The sequence below is a fragment of the Amblyomma mixtum genome, chromosome 8 (assembly GCF_055824585.1).
Source record: "Amblyomma mixtum isolate Tamu chromosome 8, ASM5582458v1, whole genome shotgun sequence".
Classification (NCBI taxonomy): Eukaryota; Metazoa; Arthropoda; class Arachnida; order Ixodida; family Ixodidae; genus Amblyomma; species Amblyomma mixtum.
Genome location: NC_143019.1, coordinates 72,391,541 through 72,419,307, shown reverse-complemented (window position 1 = coordinate 72,419,307; position 27,767 = coordinate 72,391,541). Strand labels below are relative to the sequence as shown.

The 27,767-nt window shown below is 50.2% G+C and overlaps 2 protein-coding genes and 1 pseudogene across 2 annotated transcripts in view; 1 reads left to right on the top strand and 2 right to left on the bottom strand.

Annotated features, from left to right (window-relative positions):
• Window positions 1–2,543, bottom strand: part of LOC149332964 (uncharacterized) — a 38,692-nt gene extending 36,149 nt beyond the window's left edge. The window contains exons 1-2 of the mRNA XM_089558517.1: window positions 2,085–2,543; window positions 1,188–1,325 (exon numbers count right to left, since the gene is read on the bottom strand). Coding sequence (XP_089414643.1) covers window positions 1,188–1,325; window positions 2,085–2,295 — 349 coding nt within the window. The 5' untranslated portion in view covers window positions 2,296–2,543. The remainder of the gene's footprint in view (window positions 1–1,187; window positions 1,326–2,084) is intronic.
• LOC149332960 (BTB/POZ domain-containing protein 1-like) overlaps window positions 1–27,767 on the bottom strand; it is a 123,667-nt gene that overhangs the window by 58,896 nt on the left and 37,004 nt on the right. The gene's annotated exons all lie outside the window — the stretch shown is intronic.
• Window positions 14,081–15,126, top strand: LOC149332963 (uncharacterized; annotated as a pseudogene).

Genomic DNA, 27,767 nt, shown 5'->3' with positions numbered 1-27,767 from the left:
TCGGTTTTGAGCGAACTTGAGAATCCAAACAGACGCGTTTCCGCCGACAGACGATTTAGGGGCCTCCGTCCCCTGGTTGCGCCGCCACGCTTTCCCACCGCCGCAGCCGCCGACAAAGGCTGCCGCAAAGGCTAGCCAGCAGTGTCTCTCGGCCGAGAAGGAGGGGGCGACGGCCGTTTCTCGACCTCGAAGGAGAGGGTAAGGAGCCACCGGCGGGCGCACGTGTGCGCGACCAAAACAATTCCCAGAACGGGGCACCGGAAGCAAACGCGTACACAAATACACACACACACTCAGCGTGCTGAAACCGGCCGTTATTCACGTAGCCCAGTCCCGCTGGCGCCAACTGTCGTCGCTGCAGACGGCGCGTCGAGACCAACACTGGGCATCGTTTTTTTTTTGTTACCTAAGCAAAAAATAACCATCATAAATTATATGTGCATTAATTCTGACGCCTCTGACTTTCATTAAAATTTCAATAAGCGAGACAAGATGAGCCCGCAGCCTCTAGGCACTTCAAACGGGCTTAAACCTACACGGCATTACTTAAAAGACTTAGTGATTACAATCATAAGCTTGCAAGATTATCCGATTCCCACTTCACAGCCCGCCACTATGCACGGAAGCAGACCGTAACTATAGTGTTTTTCTTCACGGTTCATTGTAATGAATGAGTCACTTCATACACCTTTTGTCAGGAACCGAAGTGCCCATATAACCATTAACAAGGCACAACTGTACATACGAGCTAGTAAGGATGCTATGGTACGAGACTATGCAGGGGAGGGGGATTATAATTTTTGAAGACTAACACAACTTTTTCCTGGAAGAGAATAAAAAGAACTAAGTATAAAGAATTTGCCAAGCCACCAATAATGTCCATGCGTACTGACAGAGCCAGGTATTCTTGAAGAATGCTCAAGCTATATATATACACACACTTTGACTGACGTGAACTGTAAACATACTTTTTTAACAACTTCATAAGGTTCAAAGCTTTTAACAGAAACTGCCACTGTAGAACTGTAGTGGAGCAATGCACAAAAATAGCTTCCTTCTTTTTTGATCACAAAAGTAGAGGTTGACATTTTAAAGTATGAGCAGGAGGCTACAATAGCAAGTGGGGCTGGGTTTGATCAGTCAAGCAAATTATGGCTGCTAATGATTATGGTTTGCACAAAACACACCTTCAGATGGGTCGGCAGAAGACTCTGATTTCTTCCGTCTTTGACTTCCGGAAAGCTTTTCAGGCGCATGTCTCAGCCATGATTTTATTGACTCCTCGACGCTGGCCCTACTTCCTTGTGGAAACTCCCCTGCAGCAGCTAAAAATAAAAACCCCAAGTTGTTAAAATTTTGTATTTATACTGTGTGATAGCATTCGCCACACACTAAAGCACTGCTAGCGACAAATTACGATATTAGCAAAAAAAAGTTTTTGTAACAAAGAATACACATATTATAATAAAATTGAGTATATACAGTTGGCGGCTCTTAAAACAGTAATGCTATAAGAATTTGTTATCAACGTAACTCAAACCACTAAACCCACTTATAACAGCACAAAATAGCTCCAATAGAAGGGCACTTACTTATAACATAAGGATACTTATGTCCTTCCACTAGATACTCACAAACCTTACAAAGAGGAATGAAAACTCTATTCAGGATTATGCAGGGCAAAGTATCAATGACAACTCAAATGAATCACATGACTACATATGAAATGTTTTTCAGAGAGCCTCCATGGCCCTTATCACTGAGGTCTACCTGCATAACTTTCTATTTGGCCAGAATCTGAACAGAGGTTAATGCAACACCAGTTAGCAAGTTCCTTATATAGCTATCACTGCAAGAGGCAAGCACTGAACTGGTTTGCAAAAATCCTTTTCATGCTCATGTGTCCAGCAGAAAAAAATTGTAAATAAACGGGGATAAATGTCTTTTTTTCTCCAAGTTTCATTCTTACAATGAGGAGAGAGGTACAACATTTGCTGCTGCTACAGGCCACCAAAATGCAATTTTTTGCAACTGGCTCTCCACCCCCGCTGAAATTTTTAAGCAGGCAGTAGTCTTTGGCTTACTTATAATTGCATTGGACATCTTCAAGGCTGAAAAGTCCAGCTTGTTTTTCCTTCCAACCCATGAGAACTTTGCTGCCAGCTGATTGCTTACTACATATGCCAGAGACATTTGAATTTTCCCCCCCAAGCTACACAAGTTCTCGGACCTGCAAAGAAAGCATGCGCGGTTTTTAAGGAATGCATTTCCAGTACATGAAGAGGAACAGATCATTTTACATTTTGAGAAGTCTATATGCACAAAAGGAAACAAATGCTGAAAAAGGTGTACCACATATAAAGAAGCGAAACCAATGCTCAAAACAGGTTTAACAGGGCACAACACAACTGCCACTAAGCATAAAACATACAGTCGAGTTGCATTACTGCTAAAACCATGCACATGTACAACGGACCCAAATCGGCTAAAGATTGTAACAAAGGAGATACTCCAAGCGAACGTCAGTCGGCTAAAGGGAAGAAAAAACGAAAACAGCTCACGTTTCTTGCCTTTTCCCACCGGCTCCTAGCCTGTTTGACTGCAGCTACGCATCCAAAATCAGCACAGCAAAGGAAGGCCCAAAATTACGCGAGAAGACTGTGCTCCAGATTAAACTAATCGGACTTACCGCTTCCACTCCGGTGGCCTCGTCGGGTTCCCGGACTTCACAAATTTTGGCGGTCCGGACTGGGCCTTCTTGGGTTCGGGCTTGGGTCCCGGAGCCTGCTTTGGTCCGGCCTTGGGCGTCTGGGTCTTTTTGGGTCGCGGCGTCTGCTTCTGCTTTGGGGCGGGTGGGGGTCCCGGCTTGATGACCTTGCGGTACTTGCCCACGCAGCCAGGCGCCCCAGTGGGATGGCTGCCTCCGCAGATGAGGCAGCACGGGGAGCACTGATGTTCAGCTGGGCCACCGTCAGGAGCAGCAGCAACCTGAGCCCCACAGCGTTCACAGCGTCCAGGCTGCGGCCGCGGGCAGGCGCCAGCCTGATGCCCCGACGTGCCACAGCGACGGCAGGCAGGGATCGTTTTCTTATAGAAGCGGACGGGGAGACGCTCGCAACTATAAAGCACGGTCCGCGGCACCCTTGTCCCCGCAAAGGTGACCACAGCAACCTACGTTTTGCCCAGTTTGCGCACGGATACTACGTTGGGGTGCTCACTGAACTTTTTCTTGACACTCTCTGACGTCTCGTCCGGGGAGACGGTGATGACGCCCTTGCAGAATTCGCCGGAGAGCTTAGGGTGGCCCCGGAATAGCAGCTTGTGGCCTCCGACCGGCAGCATGACGTCCCGGAGCAGCTTCTCCGCAGCTTCAACTGATTGCAGTGTGCACACGAGAACATTTTGCTCCCACACAGGCCATACTGCAAGCCCCACACTTGCGGCGTCCCCGAGGATGCTGCGAACGGCAGCGCCGGCTTGTCCAGGACCTAAGGTAGCCTTCAGGTCAATGGTGTCTCACAGCTTAAGCACCACAATGATTTCATCTTTCCCGATGCGGGGCGTGTGTTGCGGCCGCCACCGGGGCTGTTTTGCTTGTTGCACAGCTGCATGTTGCGCGTTCTCGCCCTGCACATGTGCAGAGCGTCCCGCCACCCATTGCTGGCTGGCGTCCGTGTTGGCGTCCCTGGAGGCCTTAGTCTCCTTGCGTCCGCGCCAAACGCGGACCATGTCTTGGAGGTATTCCTCCTCGCTGGGAAGAGGCTCTCCTCATGTTGGATGGTTTCCATGTTAACGATCCCTATGAAGGTGGGATCGTATCCAGTGACTTTGCCTTGGACCGCCATAGCCGGGGAATCCCAGAGGAAACCCCGAACGCAGCCAGCGCAGGCCTTGCCACCGTTAGGCTTAGCGCCGCAGAGGTGGGGCGAGGTCTTCAAAGCACTGAATGTGGAACAAAATTCAGCGCACCTTGGAAAACGTGGTATCCACGGATGCCACTTAGGTTGCCGGAGACAATGGTGCCAAGCTTTCTTCGGGAAAGAGTCGAGGACCGCAAATAACAGCGATCATTGGCAGAGCCGACGTGGTGTGCGACCACTCCCGCTGCCTGCGACCTCGGAGAGCGGTCGCGGCGGATCAGAGGATGTGGCAGATGTCCAGCTGCTGCGTCACCTGTAGCTCGGCGTCGGTGGTCTGTTGTCTTTAAGGCGTAGACAAAGGTTCAACAAGGGCAAACTGGTAGCGTCGGCGTTCCCGATGCTTGCGTCCACGGCCCTCGTTCCGTAGACGGGGAAAGCATTGTGGCCACGGAACCGGAGCAGAAGCCTGTGGGGGCCACACCTAGACGGGAGGGAACCAACGGTGCAGCCTGGCGACACCCAAGCAGCAGCTAAGACAGAGAAAGAAAAAATAAAAAGAGGACACTCCGCAGAATCAGTCAGTCCGTCAATCAACTTTATTTATCGAAAGGGTGGTAGCTTGCTCCCCCGTGGGCCTCAACCTAAGACTAGGGCCGGGGGGTCCGGGGCAGAACCACCTAGACTAGGAGAAGGCCTCGGCACTCGCGGGGGGGGGGGGGGGGGGGGGGGGTACGAACTCCGCTGATTTCGTGCCTTCACTCTAAACATTGAGATCCTAGCATAATTACATCCAGATCACCGGTTTCCTGAAGACGAGCGGAATCCTGGGACACCAACCAGAAGTACGTACGACGAGTTTTGACCATTTTAGGTCATCTTTTCACCGCGACCAAGCCAGATGCCTCGCTAGGCCTACCGCGCAGCGCCGAAGAATACGGAGCTCCGCGTCGCAGTGGCGTTTGCCACCTGCGTCGCAGCAGCGTTCGCCAGCTGGGCAGCACCGTGGACCGTGCACGTGCTTCGCCATGAGGTTCACCGTAGAAGGCATCCCAATTTCTCGAAAAGAATTGGCAGCCAGTGATTGGTTGACTAAAGTTAACAAGCTCCGGGAAGCGCGAACAACATCAGGGCCATCCGTGCCCGATTCCCCTGGAGACAAAGCGGGACCGAACCAAGCGTCCCAAATCATGGGCTGCATGCGAAAAAGATGGCAGCTGAACTCGCGCCTCGGCAGCGAGGACGCCTACTAGCCAAGAAATCTGTAGCTTCGAACCAGCCTCGCTTACCCAGCAACGTTCTTAAGCTGATTGTGCGCCCACGCGGCGGACTGCTACGCTCCAAAATTACAACCTACTGGAAGCGATCTGCACGGCTGCTCACTTCACCAGGGACGCTGTTCGTCACGAAGACCTAATACAAGCTAACCTGACTAAGAATACTTTCGCGTACAGCACCCAGTCGTCGAAAGAGCTTAACGGGCCATGCAACTCAAAGAGATCACCGTCGACAACAAGGCGTATGAGATATCCGTCTACTGCGCTCCAGATGATAGTTCGAGCCGCGGTGCGATTCGCGGCGTCTATCTCCGACTGGATCGAAATACAATTCAAACAGAGTTACAAGACAACCGTAACCCACCCATTGTGGACTTTCGGCGGCTCGGGAACACCACCGCTGTACTCATCACATTCGCTCAGCCCCAAGTGCCTACCTGGGTCTACTTCTGCAATAGTCGCCACAGGTGCAACTTATTCAAGAAGAAATACGAGGTGTGCTATCGCTGTGGCGAGCTCGGTCATCGAGCCGACATTTGCGCAAGCACAACTACCAAATGCAGAGGTTGCGGACTATCCAATCCTACCAGCGACCACACGTGCAAACAATCTGCCTCCTGTGCGACAAGGAACATCTCACGGGCGATAGTCGCTGCAAGGAAATCTTCAGGACTGCTTACGAAGTCAAACGCAGGAAGTGGGACAAAATCCAAAATGCTGAGGCAGATAAACTCGGGACGTCTCAAGAGACCGCCAAGCGGGTCACGCTCCAGCACACCAGCTGATGGGACCGGCAACGCTCCGATAGGCAGAAGCGGCCGCCCCGAGACCGCTCGAGTTCCACCGCTCAAGTCTCCCGCTCCACGGATGGGGTCTCAGGATACATCCCGGACCATACCCGGCCCGCCTGCAGTCGTCCAGCAGACGCGGGCCTCTTCTCAGCCTCTGCAACAGCCACCTGGGCTACCACCATCTCTACCCGATCTACGAGAACGTCAAGAACCGGTGAGTACGTACGGAGGGACTCCCACTACTCTAGACACACACAAAGCAATTACGGAACTGACAGCAGTCATCCAACAACAGATACTCAGAGTACAGGCTCTCGAAAAGCCAACGGCCACAATCACTCCGTCTCCCCCGTATCAGCAGGCATCACCTGAAACAGTACCTATGGATATATCGCTGCCCCAACCGATCCGCACAAAAACGCAAAGCAACGTCCGATATTGACTCACCCGCGGAGGGTTGGCAGGCGCGTTTTGTTAAAGTCGTGGAAAGCTGCGACCTCAGTCAAACTTGCGTCAAAGCTTTCGAAGCACACATCGAACGCTCACTCCGCACAATCGGCTCACAAGTCACACAATTTGAGATTCTGAGCAAAGCTATAGAAGCACAGGGCAAACTGCCGGCTGCTGTGGTACCTGCGGCCCCTGCGCTGACACCCGCTCCAACCCCACAACTTTCCCAGACTAATGGAGGAACGCGCCGTTCAGTCAAGGAATAAGTTGGCTCACACGGGCTCCTGTCAAAGTACGTTGGCTGGGCGAAAATTTCGCTTGGATCAACGTTTCAATCATCACAACTGACATCGGAAGTGCTCCAACATCTATCAATACCACTTTCAAGGCAAGAACTGGAGTATTTTCTACTTTCTCGGCGCTTTTCATCTAACCTCGCCCGCCCGTCTCGCTAAGCCTAACCTCAGCCGAGACGGCCGCCGCCGCCACCGGCACGGACTACAGTATAGGTTCCTCATAGAACAGGGCGTGCTCTCCGTTCGTGCCATGGACGTGGTAGAAGGTACGGATATCACCCCACAAGAATTTCAAAGCCATCAGCTCCCCGGCTTTTTGTCGCGGTAAAGGCAGCAGCCGGACTACGCTACACCGACGGCAAGGGCCTCGACCAACTCTTTGTTAACGACAAACAGAACACGATCATCGTCAGCACAGCAAGTAAGGAACATGCGCATCACTTCCTGAATATCAAGACTCTCCACATCAACAAGATGTACCGTGTCTCTGTACGCGGCGGCTCCGGAAACATGCGGGTGAGGAGTGGTGCACAGTATCAACCTCGAGTATACAACAGCGGACCTCCACGCAAACTTTGACGACCCACGCAACCCTCCAATATTCTAACCTCGTAGAATGGGCAAGAAAGCGTCTATTCTACTGACTTTCCAAGACGAACGCATCCCAAAATGGATCTACTACGATGGCGTACCCTTTCGGTGCTATCTTTACAAGAAACGCTGCGAAGTTTGCCACGCATGCGGTGAGCCCGGACATCGGGCCGATGTGTGCGCCAACTCAACAAATCAACGCTGCAGAACGTGCGGGGCGCTAAAACCCGCTGTAGGCCACGCCTGTGAACCTCGGTGCCGCCTCTGCGGGGACGCACATCCCACGGGAGACAAGGATTACAAAGAAAGTTACCGTACACCATACATTGTGAACAAACGCCGCTGAGAGGATATTCGCAAGTCCGAGGAGGAAGCTAAGACAGAGACGCAACGCAAGAGCCGCCTCGACCTGCACCAGGAGCAGAAAGAGTCCCGGGGCAGCTCCAGGAGCAGATCCCACTCCTTCCCTCGGCTGCCCTCCCGCCATTCCCAGGATCGAGGACACGCCAGGAGTCGGACTAGGCGCGAAGAGTCACCCTCCAGGTCCAGATCCCGACCATCCCGCTCCAGGGCTCCCGGCAGCGACACCCTGAACAAGAGGGCAAGGTAGGCTGGGTAGATAGAGCCCCTCAACCACCATCGCAACAACCACCACCTCTCCCTCACGTGAGATAGATGAACTTAAAGCTCTCACAGAACAGCAAGCACTAGAAATTTCAAATCTTATATCAGCATTACAGGCCGCACAGACCAACGCACCAGCTACCCAACCCACTCCACCACTTCCACTGCCTCCGAGGAGGATGATTCAATGCAAGAGCCTCCTCCACCCAAACGCAAAACTTGCACAATCTCGCCTTCATTAGACAGGCGCCTCGACAGACGCATGGCTAACATTGAAGACTCTATCAATAACACTTTTCAACAGTTCTCTACCCAAGTCCTCACGCAGCTTCAGGGTCTCACACAGGCCATCGATAGGTTGACACGCACACAAGAAGCTCATGATGCCCGCTTCATGCAGGTCGAAACGCGCATACAGCTCTTAGAACAACGCTTCAACCAATATGGCTCGCAATAACACTTCCACCCGTCTCACCCTCTGGCAGTGAAACTGTCGGGGGTTCACCCGTAAACGCGCTCTCCTCCAACAGCTTCTGCAACACAGAGATCGCTCAGAAATAATTGCCATCCAAGAGGCGGGGTCCACCTCCAAGCTAGCGGGCTATCGTACTTTTCACAACTCTCTTCATCGAACGTGGTCACAGTTACAGTTTCGATTTCGTGTTTGTTTCGTGGCGCCACCCGGTGCCGACGCAATAGACCTTGCGAGACAGCAAGATAATAAAGAGGACACGACTCTAGGAGCGGTTGTTCGTTGCGCAGTGGAGCGCGGTGCATCATCGTCCGTTTCTTGGAGCCTAGCCGTTGACGGCGACCGCCGAGCCGGTCCGCCTTTTGGCACTGCTCGGTCCACTAACTCGTTACAAGTGGCGACGAGGAGAAAAATTCAAGTTCAAGTTCGTCTTTCCTCCGCCCCTTCTGCGCACGTGAGTTCTTTGTTGTTCTGACGAGTTCAACGCGCAAGAATTCCGTCATGCCAATGTTCGGCAGCCTCGAAGCGTTCGACGGAGGAGGGAGAGATGCGTGGCCTTGCTACGTTGATCGCCTTAAAGCTTTTTTCACCGCGAATGACATCGCAGAAGAAAAAAAGAAGTCAGTCTTCTTTAGTTGCTGTGGACAGAAAACGTATGCTCTCTTGCGGGATCTCGTGAAGCCCGCCCAACCGCAAGACAAAACCTTGCAAGAAGTTCTTTCTGTTCTTGGTGACCACTACTGCCCCAAGCCATTCTTGGCGTCGCCACCTATGAACTTAATAGTGGCGCCCTCTAAGCTGAAGCGCAGCTAGGTGGTTTGTAATAAATCACTTTGTGTTTGGTCCTGGAGCGGAGTGGTTGCCTGGCTATCTTTTTCTTTCTCACGGCCTCCCGGCACGACAGCACGGGAACGCCCACACAACATGGTGTCAGAAGTGGGATCAGCATGAAAAACCAGTCTTAAAAGCAGCTCTCAACGACCGTCAACGGCAAAAAGATGCTCCCGGAAAGCGCCCAGCAGGCCCAGTGGCTAGGCCTCACTCTGCAGCCGACAGACGCGTTCGACTTCTGCAACCCTGCAAGTTGGTCTTCATGGAAGTCTCGCTTCGAGGACTATGCCGCTGTCTCCGGGCTACGGAACGCTTCGCAAGACATGCAAGTACTATCGCGCTCAATATGACTTGCAACCCGCGAGCATGTGGCCACAGCGTTTTTCGGAAGCACGGCGCGCCTGAAAACTAAGTGGAAAGGATTCGGCTGTTCCAGCGTGCATCCCCCACGTCTGCTCAACGGAATCTGAGGCCGTCATTTCTCACAGGCACCGGCGCGTCTAGCCTTGCACAAGCGTGGTTTCATGCTGGGGCCGACGGTTTTATGTCAAAGCCGGTGAGGTAGCTATAAACTAAAGAAGTGAGCTACTGGAGCAAGCAGTCGTAGGAAGGCCTGCAATTCAGTCACCGAAAGTTTTATTTGCCGCAAGGAAATGTAAACAAATGAGGCAGAATGATGGCCGTCGCTTGAAGAAAAGAAATAAAACCGAAACTAAACACACTTAATAGCGGGTCATCCCTCCATTGGCGCTGATTACTTCAGGCATCCTCGATGGAAGGGAGGCATAGAGGGCTTCAACACAGCTCGCGTCCTCGCGGATGGCGTTCCACGCTCTTTGGACGGCGACCCACAACTCGTCGCGGGATGCACTGTGGAGGCTTTGTTTGCATAACGTGCTCTTCATTCGGCCTCAGACATGTTCAATAATATTCATGTCCGCACCTTTAGGGATCCATTGAAGCTGGGGTACACCACGTTCTTCTAGCAATGTCTTGACCCGCCTTGCTGTGTGGATGGGGGATAGGTCTTGTTGAAACAAAAAGTTTCCGTCGGGAAACGAGCCATACAAGACATACGAAATCAATGCATAGTCCAAGATCTCGCTGTACTTTTCACAGGTCAGGGAGCCTTCAATTCGGACCAGTGGACCGAGTCCTTCCCACGACATGGCTCCCCATACATTGACCGCTGTCCTGCCGCTTGCAGCGACATTCTGAATATATTCTTTGTCATAGCGAGCGTTGTCAGGACGCCAAACCCGCCGTGTTTGGTCCCAGACGGTGGTGAATGTCGACTCATCTGAAAAGACGACCGTTTTGCACTCGTCAACACTCCAGCCACTGTGCTCATTGGCGAACTGGAGGGGGGCCGCTTTGTTTTGCTGCGTCAACTGTGGCTTCTGCACGGCCACCCGGCTCTTTAGACCACCTTCAGCCAACCGTCTCTTCACAGTTGAGATAGATGCAGAAACCCCTGCAGCATGCGAGAACTCTTGCGCGGTGCCGAACGGGTTAGCGTAAGCTGCCGCGAGCAAAACTTCATCTTCTGTCGCTGTAGTTGCCTGTGGGCACCGTTTATGTGGAGCATCTGAAATGCGGCCTTCGTTCCGATACGCTTGCACGATGCGGTTTACTGTGTGCGTTGACCGCCCCATAATCTCTGCAATTCTGCGCTGAGTGTAGGACCTCATGGAAAGTTCTACAATCCGTAAACGTTCGCTTTCCGGAACTCTAGCCATATTCGCAGCAGCAATGCGCTCAGCTCTTCCGACACCGGCACAAACAGTGAAGACAACTACACTCACTGCGACTGATAAATTAAAATAAAATGATAAGAAAAGGAAGACAACAAAATCAACTGCATCATGCGCCTTGCATTCGTCACGCAAGCGCCGGCGATACGATAACGCCATGGTACTGCCAAAAGCAGACGACGCAGGGGAGAAGAATGAATGCTGGAATAGCAAAATCCTTTCCCTTTCGTTTTCAAGCTCGTCGCTTGTCGGCCCCACCATGCTTCCGGGGAGCGCTCCGGCCACGCTGCTTGAGGTTGCAAGTCATATTGAGGTCGGCGTTCCTGGCCTGGTGTGCAGACGCGTGTGCGTATGGGCTCCGGCCATTTCTCCTATTTTGACCGACTTTTGACCTTCCGCCGACTTTTATTGTGTCTCCCGAAGTTCACGAAGGTGCTCGGCACCTGCCCAGCCCAATTTCGGGACCGGCACTCCGTTTCTGTGACCTGCATGGACACTTGTTTCCACCGAGCCCAGCGCCAGCCTCGCTGAGCCTACCACCGCTGGCGATAGGCTCTGCTTCGCAGCCGGGCCCAGTGCTTCGCCAAGCATGGACGTCGTCACCGTGGAGGGGGAGGATCTAGCCCCTCAAGATTATATACCCACGGACTGGGCCTACGTAGCCCGCTGCTATGAACGCGGCTCCACCGCTTCTTCATCGAAACGCACTCCCAAGCCACCACTGACGGAGACGCCTTCCGCGTCCGCCCAGCATACTGCGTCCCAGCAGCTACCTCCCTCCACGTCACGTAAGCTACCTCGAGGTGCACCGTCACTGCCACGTCTCCCTCTTGAAGACTTTAAAGTCATCATTCGCCCTCGCGGGGGCCTCAATTTGCGTGCCTGGGGCGAGAACGCTCTTCGTAGAGCAATCACCTCAAGCTTTCGTTTGACTTACTCCGATACCGCAGAGGACCGCCTTCGGGTGAATTTCGTTCACAATACCCTCACCTTTAGCACCCCGAACCGGGACCGCGCCATCACTTACACAAAGCTACAGGAAATCATCCTGGGTCCGACAAGCTACCCAGTTGCCACCTATTTGGCCCCACCAGGCGCATACGTCCGAGGTATCATTCACCACCAGTACATGGATGAGACCCAGGAGGAAATCATGGAGTACTTGATACCCCAGAATCCAGAACACTGCATTCTCTACGCCCGCCGTTTAGGCAAGACCCAATCTATTGTCATCAGATAACCACAGTTATTCTGCCAACCATGGTTACCGCAAACTGAGGCTGGCCACCTCAGTTACCTCAGTCAAGCCTAGTAACTGGCAATATGGCCGCCACCATGTCCGACGCTACCGATGCCTGCAGCTCGGCTCCCAGCGAAACATCTTCCCCAAAGCGTGTTATCTGGTCTGTGGCGATGACAGAGGCGTTGATACGCATATGGGAAGATCATCTGACGACGCTGCGCTCAAACACTCGCAACGCGCGCATATATCGCATCATGGTTGACGCGCTGAACTCGGGCCTGCCGGCGGGAGAAGGCCCGTACACTGCGAAGCAAGTTCGCCAAAAACTTGAAAACCTCAACAAACACTACCGCTGAGTGGAATTCTCCTTTTCTAATAATGAAACGATGAATTCTGTCGGAAGTTTGTGTGATGTTGCAGCATTGACGCTCAAGACAGGGACGTCGCGCTGTTAGCATTGGTTAGCACTGGTGTAGTTAGGCCTTCTCCGCAGTCGCGACACCGCGCCGACATGCTAGCAGGATTCTGCGGGGCTGCCTTGAAAACCTATTTTCTGTCGTACGCATAAGGAAGCCGGTTCCGAATGCATAGATATGAAGTGTGCATTGAAGCTTGTTTGCGTGAGTCAGTTTTTGCACACACCGACGACAACGAACTATGAAGTCGACGATGGGCAATACCTTGTTGACACGCTGTCGAAAGGCCTGAAAGAGCACACCGAAGCCGAAGTAGAAGACATTGACGACGCGGAAATACCTTTCATTGAGGCGCTATCATCAGCTGATTGTGCCATCCTGTTTCACATTGGTGGCTTTCTGATAAAAAGCATCATCAAAGCGGTTAACTCGTGTGAGCAGTGCAAGGCCGCAGTCTGGGGGTCCAGCAGCAGCGAGCATGCACATTTAACTGCGCTCAAGGAATATGTTTGCGATGGCAACAGCCTTCCCTATCCAAACTATGCAGTCATGAGCACTCTACAGTCTTGTGAGGAGCATTTCAGGGGCATCACCACTTGGCCGGATAATGCACTCACCATGAAATCGCCAGTGCAGATCGTGACTACATATCTGAACAAAATGTTGCGACCCAATCTTGAAACTTGCGAGCAGCACAAGGAAGCTGTGCAGAAGATGCTCATCTCAAGCTATACAGTGGTCAACCAGTAAATATATACAGGGTCTTGAATATTTGGGGGCCGGGTTTTAAAAAATTCCTATGTAAAATCTACTACCCCATTTGAGCTGAAATAATGTTCACAAAGTAGTGAAATGTGGTCTACGTTATCTGATAAGTGATTCAACATCGGTACTTGCCTAGATTTTCCGGAATGGATGGAAAACTGCTCTCGGCGGCGTGCACATTTTTTGCAGAAGCGAGTCGAGGAGCTGCGTTGACATGGTGCGCCATCTGTCGAGCGGCGAGGCAACCCAGAAAGGCCGTTGGCGCGCCTGCCGGAGATGGCGGTCGCCTCGCCGCTCGACAGATGGCGCACCATGTCAACGCAGCTCCTCGACTCGCTTCTGCAAAAAATGTGCACGCCGCCGAGAGCAGTTTTCCATCCATTCTGGAAAATCTAGGCAAGTACCGATGTTGAATCACTTATCAGATAACGTAGACCACATTTCGCTACTTTGTGAACATTATTTCAGCTCGAATGGGGTAGTAGATTTTACATAGGAATTTTTTAAAACCCGGCCCCCAAATATTCAAGACCCTGTAGAGTTTGAATCCTATGATAACTATGTTATATTATTTCAATCTGAATGGATGGCTCCAAATCAGGATATAAGTTTGTGCAGTTTTGTGTCCACTCTTAGCCGGCAACACCAGCCTCATCATTTTGCTGGATTATTTAGTTGCTTGTAGGGAATGCGCCTTGAGTTGTCCTGCAAATTTAATGTGTTGCCAAATACTTCTTTCACTTGCAGGCCCCTCAGGCACACAGAGTGTGTGTATTTCAAGCCCCGGAGGGGAGACTGCTGCACTTCAGGTTGATTTCAGCTTTAAGCTTGACAGTGGCAGCTTTCCTGAAAACGTGCTAGCCTGCCTGAGGCCAGGCCGTCCACTTCTTCGCCCAAAAGAAAGGCGGGACCTTGTACAATGCATTGTTGGGCAAATGATGGCAAAACGCTCATGGCCCAAAAGAGAATTTATCCGAAGCTTGGCTGAGATTGTTTTAAAAGAATTCCCCATACTAAAAGGACAGGGGTGTGGACGGGTACCTGCTAGGCCGTGGATATGACTCGCTGTTCCAGCAAATGGAAAACAGAGTGGAGAATATAACCCGTGGCAAAAGGCGACCATCCCAAGTACTGGACTGACATGCAAAGAAGCGTGCCAACGTTCCATGGTCGCAAAAGGCGACCATCCCAAGTACTGGACCGACATGCAAAGAAGCGTGCCAACGTTCCATGGTCGCAAAAGGCGACCATCCCAAGTACTGGACCGACATGCAAAGAAGCGTGCCAACGTTCCATGGTCGCAAAAGGCGACCATCCCAAGTACTGGACCGACATGCAAAGAAGCGTGCCAACGTTCCATGGTCGCAAAAGGCGACCATCCCAAGTACTGGACCGACATGTAAAGAAGCGTGCCAACGTTTACTACGGGTGCTAAATTGGCAACCAATCCTGGATGCAAGTGGTGACAGCATTGAAGAGAAAATACGATTTTTGAGGCAGGAGGGCCTCAAGAGTGCCAGAGAAATCAACCTGCCTTTGGCGCTCCAATACATGCAAGAAACATAAGGTGACCAGAGAGACTACATCAATTCGAACGATCCAGTGCACCAGACGAGTGAAATCAAAGAACAGTGGCCTCTGCTTTACCATGCCCAGTTTTTCTATGGACATGCAGACCAGCTGCTAGGAAAAGATGTAAAGGTGAAGGTTGCTACTGCTGTATTGGTCAGAAATGTTTGTCATTAATCTGGTGCTTAAAACCTAATAAGATTATTAAAAACAAATTATAATTTAGTAAGGGTAGAGTGCTTTTTTACATCATGATATAGTCACTGCTCCAAATCACATTGGCAGCAATGCTTTAGAGAACAGTAATTTCATTTGGTGTGAAATTCTGCAACGTCTTCATTGTGGGCAGGCACATGTTGCAGAAAGGGAGAATAGCCATGGCTTAGTCTCCTGCAGGAATCAATGCTACACATTTACTTCACCTTTCTCCCACTAGGGCGGCAGCAGCCTGTATCAAAACAGATTTAAATTTTCATGGACACTAAGGAAACTTGTGCTGAATTCTTGCAAACTCTTCGGGTGGCCTGCATTTATACTGTACTTCTATACATATAAATCAAAGCACTGTGGCAAAGCTATCCGCTAATCACGCCGGCCATTTATGAAGCTTTTTCATTTGTAGTGCTAGTGCTTGTCACTATCAAGAGCCTGCATTTATGCTGCACTTCTATACATGTAAATCGAAGCGCTGTGGTAAAGTTATCTGACAATCACGCCAGCCATTTATGAATCTTTTCAGTCATTTGCAGTGCTCGCGCCCGTCACCATCAAGAGAATTGAAGAGTTCTCTCTTAGTATAATTTTTCACCACCTGAGACAGATGCAGTCTGTTGATGATACCTTTCATAATGAATGCGAATGTAGTTTTACTCATCTCCTGAGTTTATTTCCAGGCCATATCTGAAGAAAAAACAACACTCTGCGCTCTTGCACAGGCCAACCACCTCAAACCATTATGAAAAAGGAGGTGCTATACTACTATGCACAAACGGAGCAGGAGGAAAGTAGGGGCAACAGAGGAACAAAAGAAGACGCTTTTGTGCCACTTATCTCAGCCCATTTCAAGGACGATGTTCGCCAACTCTTGAGTTTTTGAAGTGAGTTGCTTGCTCTTTCTGACCTCGAAACTGTAGTTAGATGTAAATTAAAATAAGGGCAGCTGGCTGCAGCGACTCACGGCAAGCTCACTATGTTATTCTGCCTAACAATCGGTATAATAAGAGAAGTTGACGTCATATGACCTTTTCAAAATGATACCGAATGCATCTCTGAATACTTCCTTTGATCAGTGCCATAAAATGTGATTTTGTATTGACACAAACAGTCTAGAAGGCAACATTTAGGCAATTTAATTATGTCGATAGGACACGCTAACATGTTACATGCTGCTGTCATCCTGTGGATAGGACACAGAGCAGTGCTAATGCCTATTATCTCGTGTTTCAGTTAGAATGCGTTGTGTTGTCGTTTGCTGGTTCTCATCTCCAGAAATTATGATCGTCACTCAAGCATCACAAACATTAAATTATCGCTCTCTCTTTGTACCTTGCAATCACGAAGATTAATTGCCCTAGTCTGCTTATTTCACAAGATAGTCTATAGTACTAATCATCCGACTCTCCCTCTTGCGCAGCCTCACCGCACCTCGCGCCGTTTAAACAACCATCTCAGCTTCCAACGCCTTTCAGGTAAAACCGTTGCATTCAATTCATCCGCTTTGTTCACTGGAATGGTCTTCCGGAACACATCGTCAATATTCGTGATCCAGCTTCTTTTAGGACCGAAATAACAGCCATTTTTTCTGATTACTGACAGGTCAATAACTATTGTATAATGATGACAGAAGCCAACAGCCACAGAAGCCAAGGGGCACAGGGGATTTTTTTTTTATTTATTTATTTTGTGGTGTTGATCAATTTAGAATATTACTGAATATATTATCGCTTAAAGCTAATTGATTAGAAAAGCAGAAGAAAAAGCAACCACATGCCGCCGGTGGGATCAGAACCCACGACCTCCGAATTACGCGTCCGGTGCTCTACCTCTGAGCTACGGCGACGGCTGTTAAATCTTCTGCTTTCGGTGGTATTTATGTTTACAAGTAACCTAACCTTGAGTGTGTTCATCAGCGCCACCCACGTTCATAAGCGGCGGACGTCGAACGTCCCGAGTTTCCGCAGGTGTGACGTAGAACGTCATCGAACGGAGAGGGTGGAAGCTGCGTGAGAACCCTCTTATGCTTCCGCCAGCCCCTTGGCTTCTGTGGCTGTTGGCTTCTGTCATATTTATAACGAGCCCCTCATTCCCCTTCCCTTGTTTGCTTAATTGTATAATGATGTTTTTTTTTGTTTTATGATGAGTACTACAGTCAATTAGCATTGTGCAATGATGTTATGTTTAATGAGTACTAACAGTCAATCAGCATTGTATAATCATGTTATTCATGCTCCTGTTATTACCCCTATTTATGTAATCCCCCCCTCACACAATACTCCAACTCTTGGAGCCTGTGAGGCAACCTGAGTAAATAAATAAATAAATAAGTATTTGGTGCAGGCAATCGCTTGTTCTTGCCAAAGTGCTTGCAGCAGTAGGGTTCTTGAGGGAATATTATAATATATGAAAGCTGTTTAAATTTCATGAGTTGCATTTTCACTATGATAGAAATTGTGACAGGATATGAACTTTCACTTTTTGCTGGGTTAGTTTTCTGCTGTACTCGCGACACAGACGGTTATTGGAGGTATTCACTGCCACTATTTTTGACACACACGGCGACGAAGACCTCTTCTTTTTTGTCACTTTTTTAGCCTCAAATAGAATCCTTTCTTAAATGAGCCCTGGTGTAGGCTTAGGTACACCATGACTGAATGACTTTTACAGAGGACCAGTTTTCCCTCTGGACTGCTGAAAGTGATGACTACGACCATAACCACAACATTGAGTAATGCCTCTTTTCTTTTAATTGAAATGGTTTTCATGCTCTGTTACTAATCTCTTATGCGGGCTCTCCTTTATGCTGTAGGTCTCCCAAAAGAAAGTTCAAGTTGGGTACATGCCGAGGTACTTCTCCTGATTTCATCTTATGAGAATCATAAAGAAGACTTCAGTGACAGAAAGAGAAAGAGGAAAGACATTTGGAAACAAATTAGTGAAGAAATGTGCAAGCACGGGTACACACGAACTGCTGTGGACTGTGAAACGAAGTTCAAAGGCTCAAACGCACGCATGACAAGCACCACCAGCACGAGAAGAAGATTGGGAGAGAAAGAAAGGAGAGGGCATTGTTCCAGGTGATGGATGACTTGCTTGCAAATAGCATACAGTACCAGGCTCCAGTGGCGTCAAGCCAGCTCCCAGAGCTCTCCACCTCAGCTGCCTGCACATTAGCTGTGGCCACCCCGTGCAGCATCAACGAACCACCGACAACAACAGAAGACAATGTGCACTGCGAAAAGAACTCAAGAAATGATGGTGCCCCGCACCAGAAAAGCAAACCAAATGTGAAGCGTCGCCGAACACCGGCAGCTGTATTGGAGGAAATTCTATTGAACTTGCACAAATGGCAGGATGAAGAAAGAAGACGATACCAGCAGCAATTAAAGATGCAGAGGCTTAAACTGCATATGCTGAAATGCCTCGCAGCACTGGATAAGCAGCAGTGAACTTTGTGATGTTCTTTTTGTGTGTCATGTTGGGGCAAACACTTCGTTCATTTTGTATGAGTTTGCTGTTTGAATACTGTGCAATTTCTCAGTTTATAGTCTAGTCAGTGATCGCTGTACAGGCCGGTACCGCCCAGTTTAGATTTTGTTCGGAAAAAACATCCAGACACTGTGTTCAACATTTTATTGCCAGTGAGAGTTCTTCTGGCCAAAAATGATCAACCCATGTATACAATAAATAATTTCACCACATAGGGCTTGCGTGTGCGATGCATCTTGCATGAATAGTATTTCGAGACTGGAAGTACCCTGCCCGTTGTAAACCTTAACACTACTTTCTGCACAGGAAGCAAGTTATTGAAACCCTCTTCATTGTAGCATGGCTGTCCGCAGCCTCTCTGTCCTCATCATCAAGAGGTGGATCTGCATCACTATCTTCCTCCATGGTGCTGTCATCATCACCGAATGTGTCCGCATTGAAGGATTATGTTGTGAACAAGGCACGATGCCGCAATATAGTTGCTCGTTCTCACAGTGGGTTTCATGTCAAGGTACTTAAGCCTTCTGAATTTTCCTTTCAGCTGAGCAAAAGCTCGCTTAATTACTGACCTTGCTGCTCCTCGCGTTTCATTGAACTTGACCTCCTGTGTTGTCAACTGGCCATTCTGTACAGCCGCATGAGACCCATTGACAGGGGATAAGCAGAGTCACCTAGTTCAGCACTGAGGACTCTGTTGTCGTCGTGAAACCCAAGGGAACGCTGAATTTGTCAAATTACAAGGGTACCCCATCAGATAGGAGAAGCTATATATGCTGCTGCCGGCATCGAATGCAAATCACAAGCACTTGCAATATGGCCAGCGTGGAATCAGAACATAGTCACTGTTGGAATTCGAGACGCAGCACTTATTCGGCAAGTCCTCGCGGTGGAGAGTCTACGGATTGGCGGCCAATTACAAATGATGTAAGTCTACCTCAAGATGCCCGAAAATACGTGCCGTGGAGTAATTCAAGTGGCTTCCAAAGTTTCCGAAGCAGATATTGCTCAAGCTATTTACTCGCCAGGCACTCCCGTGGTGGGTGTGAGGAAATTAGGAGAGTCGAACGCGGCGGTGATTACGTTCGAGGGCCGTAAAGTGCCGTTTAACGTGTTCTACTGGGGAGAGGCTGTGCCCGTCCATCTCTACCGGAAGACCACACCAGCTTGCACCCGCTGCGGAACAGTGGGACATAGAGCGGACATCTGCCCTAATCCACGAGATAAGCTCTGCCGGGCCTGTGGAAACATCGTCCAAGAAGAGGGGCACGAGTGCCAGCCCCGATGCCTAGTGTGTGGGGGCGGACATCTCACGAACTCCTCAGACTGCACCTCGAAATACAGGAATGGTGCCGGAGCCGGGCGGAAGGAAATCCAGCAACCAGCGTCAAATCCAGAGAGGACCGGAAGAATTCAGGGCCTGGGCCACAACCACAGAAGAAGCGGATCCTGCAGCGAAGACCGCAATGGGGGCGTCCCGGCAGGGGCCTGAAGGAAGCGGTCGTCCAGGCGACAAGAAATCGGGAACAGCCGGATCGAAGGAAACCACGGGCAGCAAGGTGAGCTTGGCACAGGTTGCCGCTTCCCCGCCTCCCACGTTGGCTGTTGGAGAAACTTGAGGAGGAAAATAGCAGATTAAAAGAGGATCTAGTGAAGTATAAAAGTCAGGAACTGAGAACATCGGCAGGGGGAGAAAATATGCCAGAAACGCCTGGCGTACCTGCAATGGAGGAGGATGCTTCCCTCCCTGCTACTCAGCAGGCACTAACTCCTGTCCCCCAGGGTGAGAAAAAGGAGGAGGAGGAGAGAAACAGTAACGCAGTGGCGACTGAGACCGATAAGGGGGCCGGTGCCAGAGAGAAAGAAGCCAGGATTGAGGCTATTGTGGAGCGATGTTTGCTGAACAACCTTCCGCGTTTGGAAGCTCGCATAACGCAAAATATACAGGCGAGCCTCGAAGGAACTCTACAAATTATTATTGAGAAAAACGTTCAGGCAGCTATTGAAAGGGGCATTCAGGCAGTGGTAGAGCGGGTCTTACAGGGCATCTTGGAGCCCCGTCTGATTAAGCTGCAAGCCTTTGAAATCAGAATCGATCGGAAATTTCAGGAGCTTGCGAAGTGTACGCAGACGAAGGTTCCAAAATTAACTGGCCAGGTGGCTAATAGACAGCTTGCAGCTGATGATTCGCCCGACACCGGAGTGGACGCACCAAGCGCGATTTCCTTTAGTGTTCAACATGGCCCACCCTCCTAAATTGCAGATTTTGCAGTGGAACTGCCGGGGGTTTAGAAAGAAGAGGGATTCGCTACAGCAATACGTAGAATCGTTGGATAAATTACCAGATATTATTGCACTGCAGGACGTGAATCCAGCTACGCTTCACGCCATTGAGCCCGAGTCCTTTTTGGCACAGTGCAAATTTTGTGGCCAGAAGGCATACTTATACCATATGGTATGGGCTTGTCAGAAAAATGACAGCATTGACATCATAAATCAGCCAACGCGGGAGGGCTGGGAGGCGGCCCTGTCCAGCTCCGACCTCGAGGAACAACGAGCCCTCGTCGCCAGAGCACGGGCAGCGGCTTTCACCAACAGCGTCCCGGACTAGGGACCCGATCAGCCTTCCCTTCAACTAAGGCACTGTGGCTTTAAATAAACATTTTCATCATCATCATCTCTCATCATGCCTCCTGAAGGGGTGAAGAAAATAGGAGATGGTCCCCTAGTTCCGGAGCGCGGAGGGCAGAAAACAGGGGAGCATGCCGGCTTCCAGGAAACTACGAGGTCCGCGCATCGGAGCCGCAAGACGACACTGCGCCTCAAGGTCATGGGCCTGGTCGGGCCGAAACTGCAGGTGGCCTCTTTTCAGTGCGCCCCCCCCCCCCCCCCCCCGCTTTCCTTCACCCTCTTTCCCTCTGTGTGTGTTTTGTTTTCTTCCTTCAAGTGCTCTGACTCTATTGCAAATAAACTCCTAGTCTCAAAACGGAACCTATCGAGTGAGCATCGTTCTTTGGAGGCTCCTGCGTGCGCGCCGCCCGCCGCCCGAACGAGTCTACGCGCAGTATAAGAACACTAGTGCAGCTCAGTCGTTTTTAAATTTGTGGCGCTAACAGTATTTGTGAGACAGTGACCTAAGTGTCAAAGAAACAGAGTTGATAATAATCAACATTTGGTGCCGAAACCCGGGAACTTAGTCAACTGCCATCAAAGACGCCATGGAACGACTCCAAAAGAAGCAAGCCGCGCTACGTCAAGCCATCGAAAAGATCATCGCAGCAGCCACCGCCCTCCTACAAGAGCCTGCAGCACAAAGCGGTGAGCTTGAAGAACAATTTGACCTCCTTATCGAGCAAGCAGAAGAGCTAAAGTCGGTTAACGACAGCATTGAGAAGAAAATTGACCTACAGGAACTCGACGCAGAATTAGCCGCCGTATCTGCTTACAACGAGAAGATTAGCATCACGAAAACTAGAATAAAAAGAACCCTACGAAACCAAACTTCTTACGGAGACCGGTCAAGAACTCCATCAGTAACGGGGAACCCTTCCGAGCCTAGTTCTCAGCCTTCAGTTCACGCCAGCGTTACCACGAGCCAGCTTCCATCGGCAACAACCAAACTTCCGAAGTTGGAAATCGCCAAGTTTAGTGGAGATCTGAGATCATGGCAGAAATTTTGGAATCAATTCGACTCAACAATCCACAAAAATGACTCTCTTTCATCAATCGATAAATTTCAGTACCTGACAAGTTATCTAACAGGGAAGGCGGCAGCGGCTATCGAAGGGTTATCCCTAAGCAATGAAAATTACGGAATTGCCATCAGGACCCTCACAGAAAGATTTGGGAGAGAAGACGTCATTATCGAAGAACACATGTCTCGCTTGCTCGGTGTTCGCCCAGTAAACAACCTCCATGACACAGAAAGGCTCAGGACCCTTTATGATGAGGTACAGTCGGGAGTCCGAAGCCTCGAGGCACTGGGCGTGACATCAAGCACGTACGGCGTGTTATTGCTGACTGTCCTTCGGAAGAGCATCCCAGATCAGCTTAGCCTCGAATACTACCGAAGGAAGGCTGCCACTTCAACCGTTCCGCAAGACGAGCTCCAAGACTTCCTCGATTTCTTGAGAACGGAAGTGGAGAGCAGAGAACGAGCACAGTGCAGCAGCCGACAGTCACTCAACAGGGATGTTAAACCGAGGGAGCCAAGCATTAAGGGGAAGCCACCATCTGCAGCCGTCTTCGCTGTAAAGGGCAGCGAGTCACAATGCTCATTTTGTGGGGCAGAAGACCACGTTACGGCAGACTGCGTGGCCTCCATTGCGCCAGAAGCCAAGAGAGAGATCCTGGCCAAAGAAAGACGATGCTTTAAATGCACGAAAATGAATCATCGAGCAGCAGATTGCCGAACAGCAAAGTGGCTCAAGTGCGCGAAATGCTCCGCCCGGCACGCTACTGGCGTCTGCGATCTCAGCAAGTCGACACCACCCCTTTCAAGAAACGGTTCTGCACCTTACGAGGTTGTCGTGCAGTCATCGTTACAGGTGGCACAGACTGGCTGCACGCCCAGCGTGCTCCTACAGACAGCACAAGCATGGGCGGAATCGAAACAGAAGCGCGCCTTGGTGAGGATTCTGCTTGACGGTGGCAGCCAGAGAACTTTCGTAAAGCGAGAGGTATCCCGGTGTCTCAAACTTCAAGTGGTGGGAGAAGAACGTCTCGCCATTCACACCTTTGGGACCACTACGCCAAACATCACAACATGTAACAGAGTCGAGTTGTGTCTACGAAGCCGACATGACGACCACGTAATAAGAATCGAGGCCCTCGAGGTTCCAGAGATTTCCGGGGACTTCCTGCCACCACCTGACGCCTCCGCTACCAGCCTGGCTGCAGACCAGGGGCTCCAACTCGCTGACCTGGCCCCGGACGACCATCGACATAACACCGGAGTCTCTCTCCTGATTGGAGCTGACCATTACTGGGACGTCGCCACTGGAAGTGTCAAGTGGGTCAACGACAAGCTTGTCGCCGTGGAGAGCATCTTTGGGTGGACGCTGCAGGGTAGAGTGGCAAGAAACACAGCGACGACCTGTCTGACAGCCACCGGAGTCATGCGCGTGTTGGTGACCACTGAGCAAGAAAACGACGACCTCTCCAGGCAGCTGAAGTCATTTTGGGAATTGGAACATCTTGGAATCGTTGACACAGGAACCACAGAGAAAGGAGACGAAGTTCTTCGAAGCTTTCAAGAAAGCATCACCTACAGAAATGGCCGTTATCAGGTCTCTCTGCCCTGGAAAGAAAATGCCTCAGATTTGGCAGATAACAAGGCCATAGCTGCGCAGAGACTTCGGTCGTTGACAACAAAGTTGATAACAAACGACGGCGACATGCAAGCTTACGACCGAGCGCTGAGAGAATACCTGATTGCTGGGCACGCTGAGGAGGTCGACGAAAATGGTGAGTCCCCAAAGGGACCTATTTACTACCTCCCGCATCGAGGCGTTGTCAGACCGACAAGCGAAACAACTAAGCTGAGGGTGGTCTTCGATGCCTCCTCGAGCGCACGAGGCGAGCTTTCGCTAAATGATGTTCTCTCTGCGGGACCAAATTTGAACCCAAATCTCCCAGACATCCTAATCAGGTTTCGAACCAACAGAATAGCTGTCATGGCCGATATAGAAAAGGCTTTCCTCCAAGTGCAGCTCGTCGAAAGTGACCGCGACGCCTTGCGCTTTCTCTGGTACGAGCGACCTCCCAAGCAGTCAGAAGCTCTTCCTCCTATAAAGGAGTATCGAATGACACGAGTGCCCTTCGGGGCAACATCAAGCCCCTTTTTGCTCGCGGCAACTCTGAGGTATCACATTGAGTCAGTGCAAGACGTTTATCCGAGGACAGCGAATATACTCAAGAACAACCTATATGTGGACGATTTGGTGACAGGCGCTGACTCAGTTGAGGAGGCGGAGCGCATCTGCCAAGAATCGCAGCACATTGTGCACAAGGCAAGCATGCATCTACGCAAGTGGCGATCGAATTCGATTGAACTTTCGACGATGTTATCCGAAAATGAGAATGGACGAGGCAGCTTGCCGGAGCTCACAATGACCAAGATCCTCGGTGTCGAATGGAGGCCTCACCCAGACGATTTCGTGTTTGAGATGAACACCCTAATAGAATTTTTGAGATCGCGGAAAGACACAGAGAGGTATTTGCTGCAGGCGTCTGCGCGTATTTTCGACCCCTTCGGTTTCTTCGCACCAATTTCTACTACAACGAAGATCTTGTTTCAGACCCTTTGGGAGCGAGGTACAGATTGGGATGAGAAACTGCCTCCAGATGTACTTAACCGATGGGACATTTGGTGCCAACAGCTCCCTGAGCATTGCCACATTTCCGTACCTCGTAAAGTCGCCTTGAAAGAAGGGCATGCCCAGCCGGAGCTTCACATTTTCTGCGATGCCAGCCCGAAAGCTTACGGTGCCGTTGCTTACACGAAGACAACAAATGAAGACGGCAACTTCACTGTATCTCTTCTGATGGCTAAAGCAAGGGTGGCGCCATTAAAGCGCTTCTCATTACCGCGGTTGGAGCTGATGGGGGTCCTAAGAGGAGCTCGGTTGGCCAAAACGCTTCTTCAGCAGCTGAATGTGACAGCTATTTCAATGCACTGCTGGAGTGACTCGACCGTTGCCCTGAGCTGGATAAAAGGCTCCGAACTCCTAAGCGAAGATGTCCCACATCCAGCACAAATGAGCTGAAGCTCATTGCGGGGGAGGATGAAGAAAATAGGAGATGGTCCCCTAGTTCCGGAGCGCGGAGGGCAGAAAACAGGGGAGCATGCCGGCTTCCAGGAAACTACGAGGTCCGCGCATCGGAGCCGCAAGACGACACTGCGCCTCAAGGTCATGGGCCTGGTCGGGCCGAAACTGCAGGTGGCCTCTTTTCAGTGCCCCCCCCCCCCCCCCCCGCTTTCCTTCACCCTCTTTCCCTCTGTGTGTGTTTTGTTTTCTTCCTTCAAGTGCTCTGACTCTATTGCAAATAAACTCCTAGTCTCAAAACGGAACCCAACGAGTGAGCATCGTTCTTTGGAGGCTCCTGCGTGCGCGCCGCCCGCCGCCCGAACGAGTCTACGCGCAGTATAAGAACACTAGTGCAGCTCAGTCGTTTTTAAATTTGTGGCGCTAACAGTATTTGTGAGACAGTGACCTAAGTGTCAAAGAAACAGAGTTGATAATAATCAACAAGGGGAGCGATATAGCAAGTGTCAATAAAGGCTCGCGGGGCAGTTTTCCCGCCACAGTAACAATGGTGTAATGTCTGTTCACTACAAGAATTAGTGCCATTTTTGGCTGCAGAACGAGAAGCGATTCTCTTGCTACCAAAGACAAGGCACAGCCACATATCGGACTGTTTATTTTGCCTGCGGTTATTAAGAACCAATGTGAACGAACAAGGCTCTTGTCTGAGCAGCGCCGCAGCATTTGGCTGGCAAGGATAAATAGAAAGGACTTGAAGAATGAGAAGTATGTCCGTGTTTGCGGTCTTCACTTCGTCAAAGGTAAGGGCATTTTCGGATTACGCCGTTTTATAACTAACTCGCCTGGCCACTTCTCTTTCCTGCTACTGACTGTTTACACGCGGCATTCAGACGAGCTTTTTCTGAAAGTGCTGGTCAAAGCTTTGTAGATTGCTAACTGTGCGCTTTACATTGCAATTAATACACAGTGCATGTGCAGTTAATGCATTTGCATGTGTGTTCCTTCAAAGGGAAGCCTGCCAATCTGATGGATGATGGAAATCCGGACTGGGCACAGAGTCTGCGGTTGGGCCACGGCCGTTATGACCGTACTACTGTGGTTACATCCACGCGTTGCATGCGGTGTAAACGGCGACAGAAGAATAAGCCACATGCTGCTGCATTGTGCAACAGTCCATGGGGCCTGTAACAACACCTGAGCATGCCACAGGCTCGGAACTAGAGCCTGATGAGCCCACTCCAATGGGCCGCCATTCTGGAATCTACTATGACACGTTCGTGTGCATACGATTTCCGAGCTTGTTAGTCTAAGCGTTTCTCAATTTTATTATGTCCTGAGTTTCACAAGGCAATTCTGTTGATCTGCTTCTTTTTCCAGAGGCAGAAGTCCAAACTGAGCTCACGAGCAGAGACCTCCAATTGCTAGAGGAAGATTACGGCAAACTATCCGTTGAGCTCCTCACGGTGAAAAAGCAAAAAGAGGAAATGGAAATGTCCGAAGCGTCCTTGTGTGAAGACCTCAACATAGTGTTATTCTACACAGGTCTTCCAAATTTTGTATTTATAATGGCCGTGTTCAACCTCCTAGAGACGTTTGTTAAGCACACACCACAATACTGATTAGGAAAGTTTCAAGAATTTTTAGTGTTTGTAATGAAGCTGAAGTTAAACCTGCCATACCAGGACCTTGCTTATCGCTTTAACATATCAGAATCAACTGTATGTTGGATATTTTGACAAATGGCTACATGTTGCATTTTGCAGACTGAAGCCTCTCATTTCATGGCCCTCAAGGCATGCATTAAGGACGATTGCCTCAAGCCTTTTTTGACTCATTCGGAGAGAAGGTAGCGGTCATAGTCGACTGCTTTGAGATCAAGCTTGAATGGCCGTCATCCCTGTAACCAAGATGTCAGACTTGGTCCCAGTGCAAATCTAGGAATACAGCCAAGTACCTCATAGGAATATCTGCCAAACTGGCAGATGTGTTAATGACCGGGCACGCGAACATAATAATTCTCTGAAAAATTCGTCAGATCCAAATACTCTCCTACGTCACTGCAGGAGTTGTAAAAAATGTGTTCCAGGTTTTAACAACATTTCTGTTATTGGAAAAGGGAAAAACAGGGAGGAGAGGGAAATCCTTGAGGCCTTTCATATTAGGCTGCAAGGCAGTGACACATGCATCAGTGCACCGTCCTTGCATCTCACTAGCAAGGAAGTTAATTTCCTAAGCAGAAGTGTGCGCGTGCAAGATTGATAGACATATCTGTATTTTGTTGTTTGCCAGTGTTGGAGCGTGTATCCATTCCTCGGTGATCTGCCACTTATGTATCTGTTTGTTTTGTTTGGTGTGTCTGATA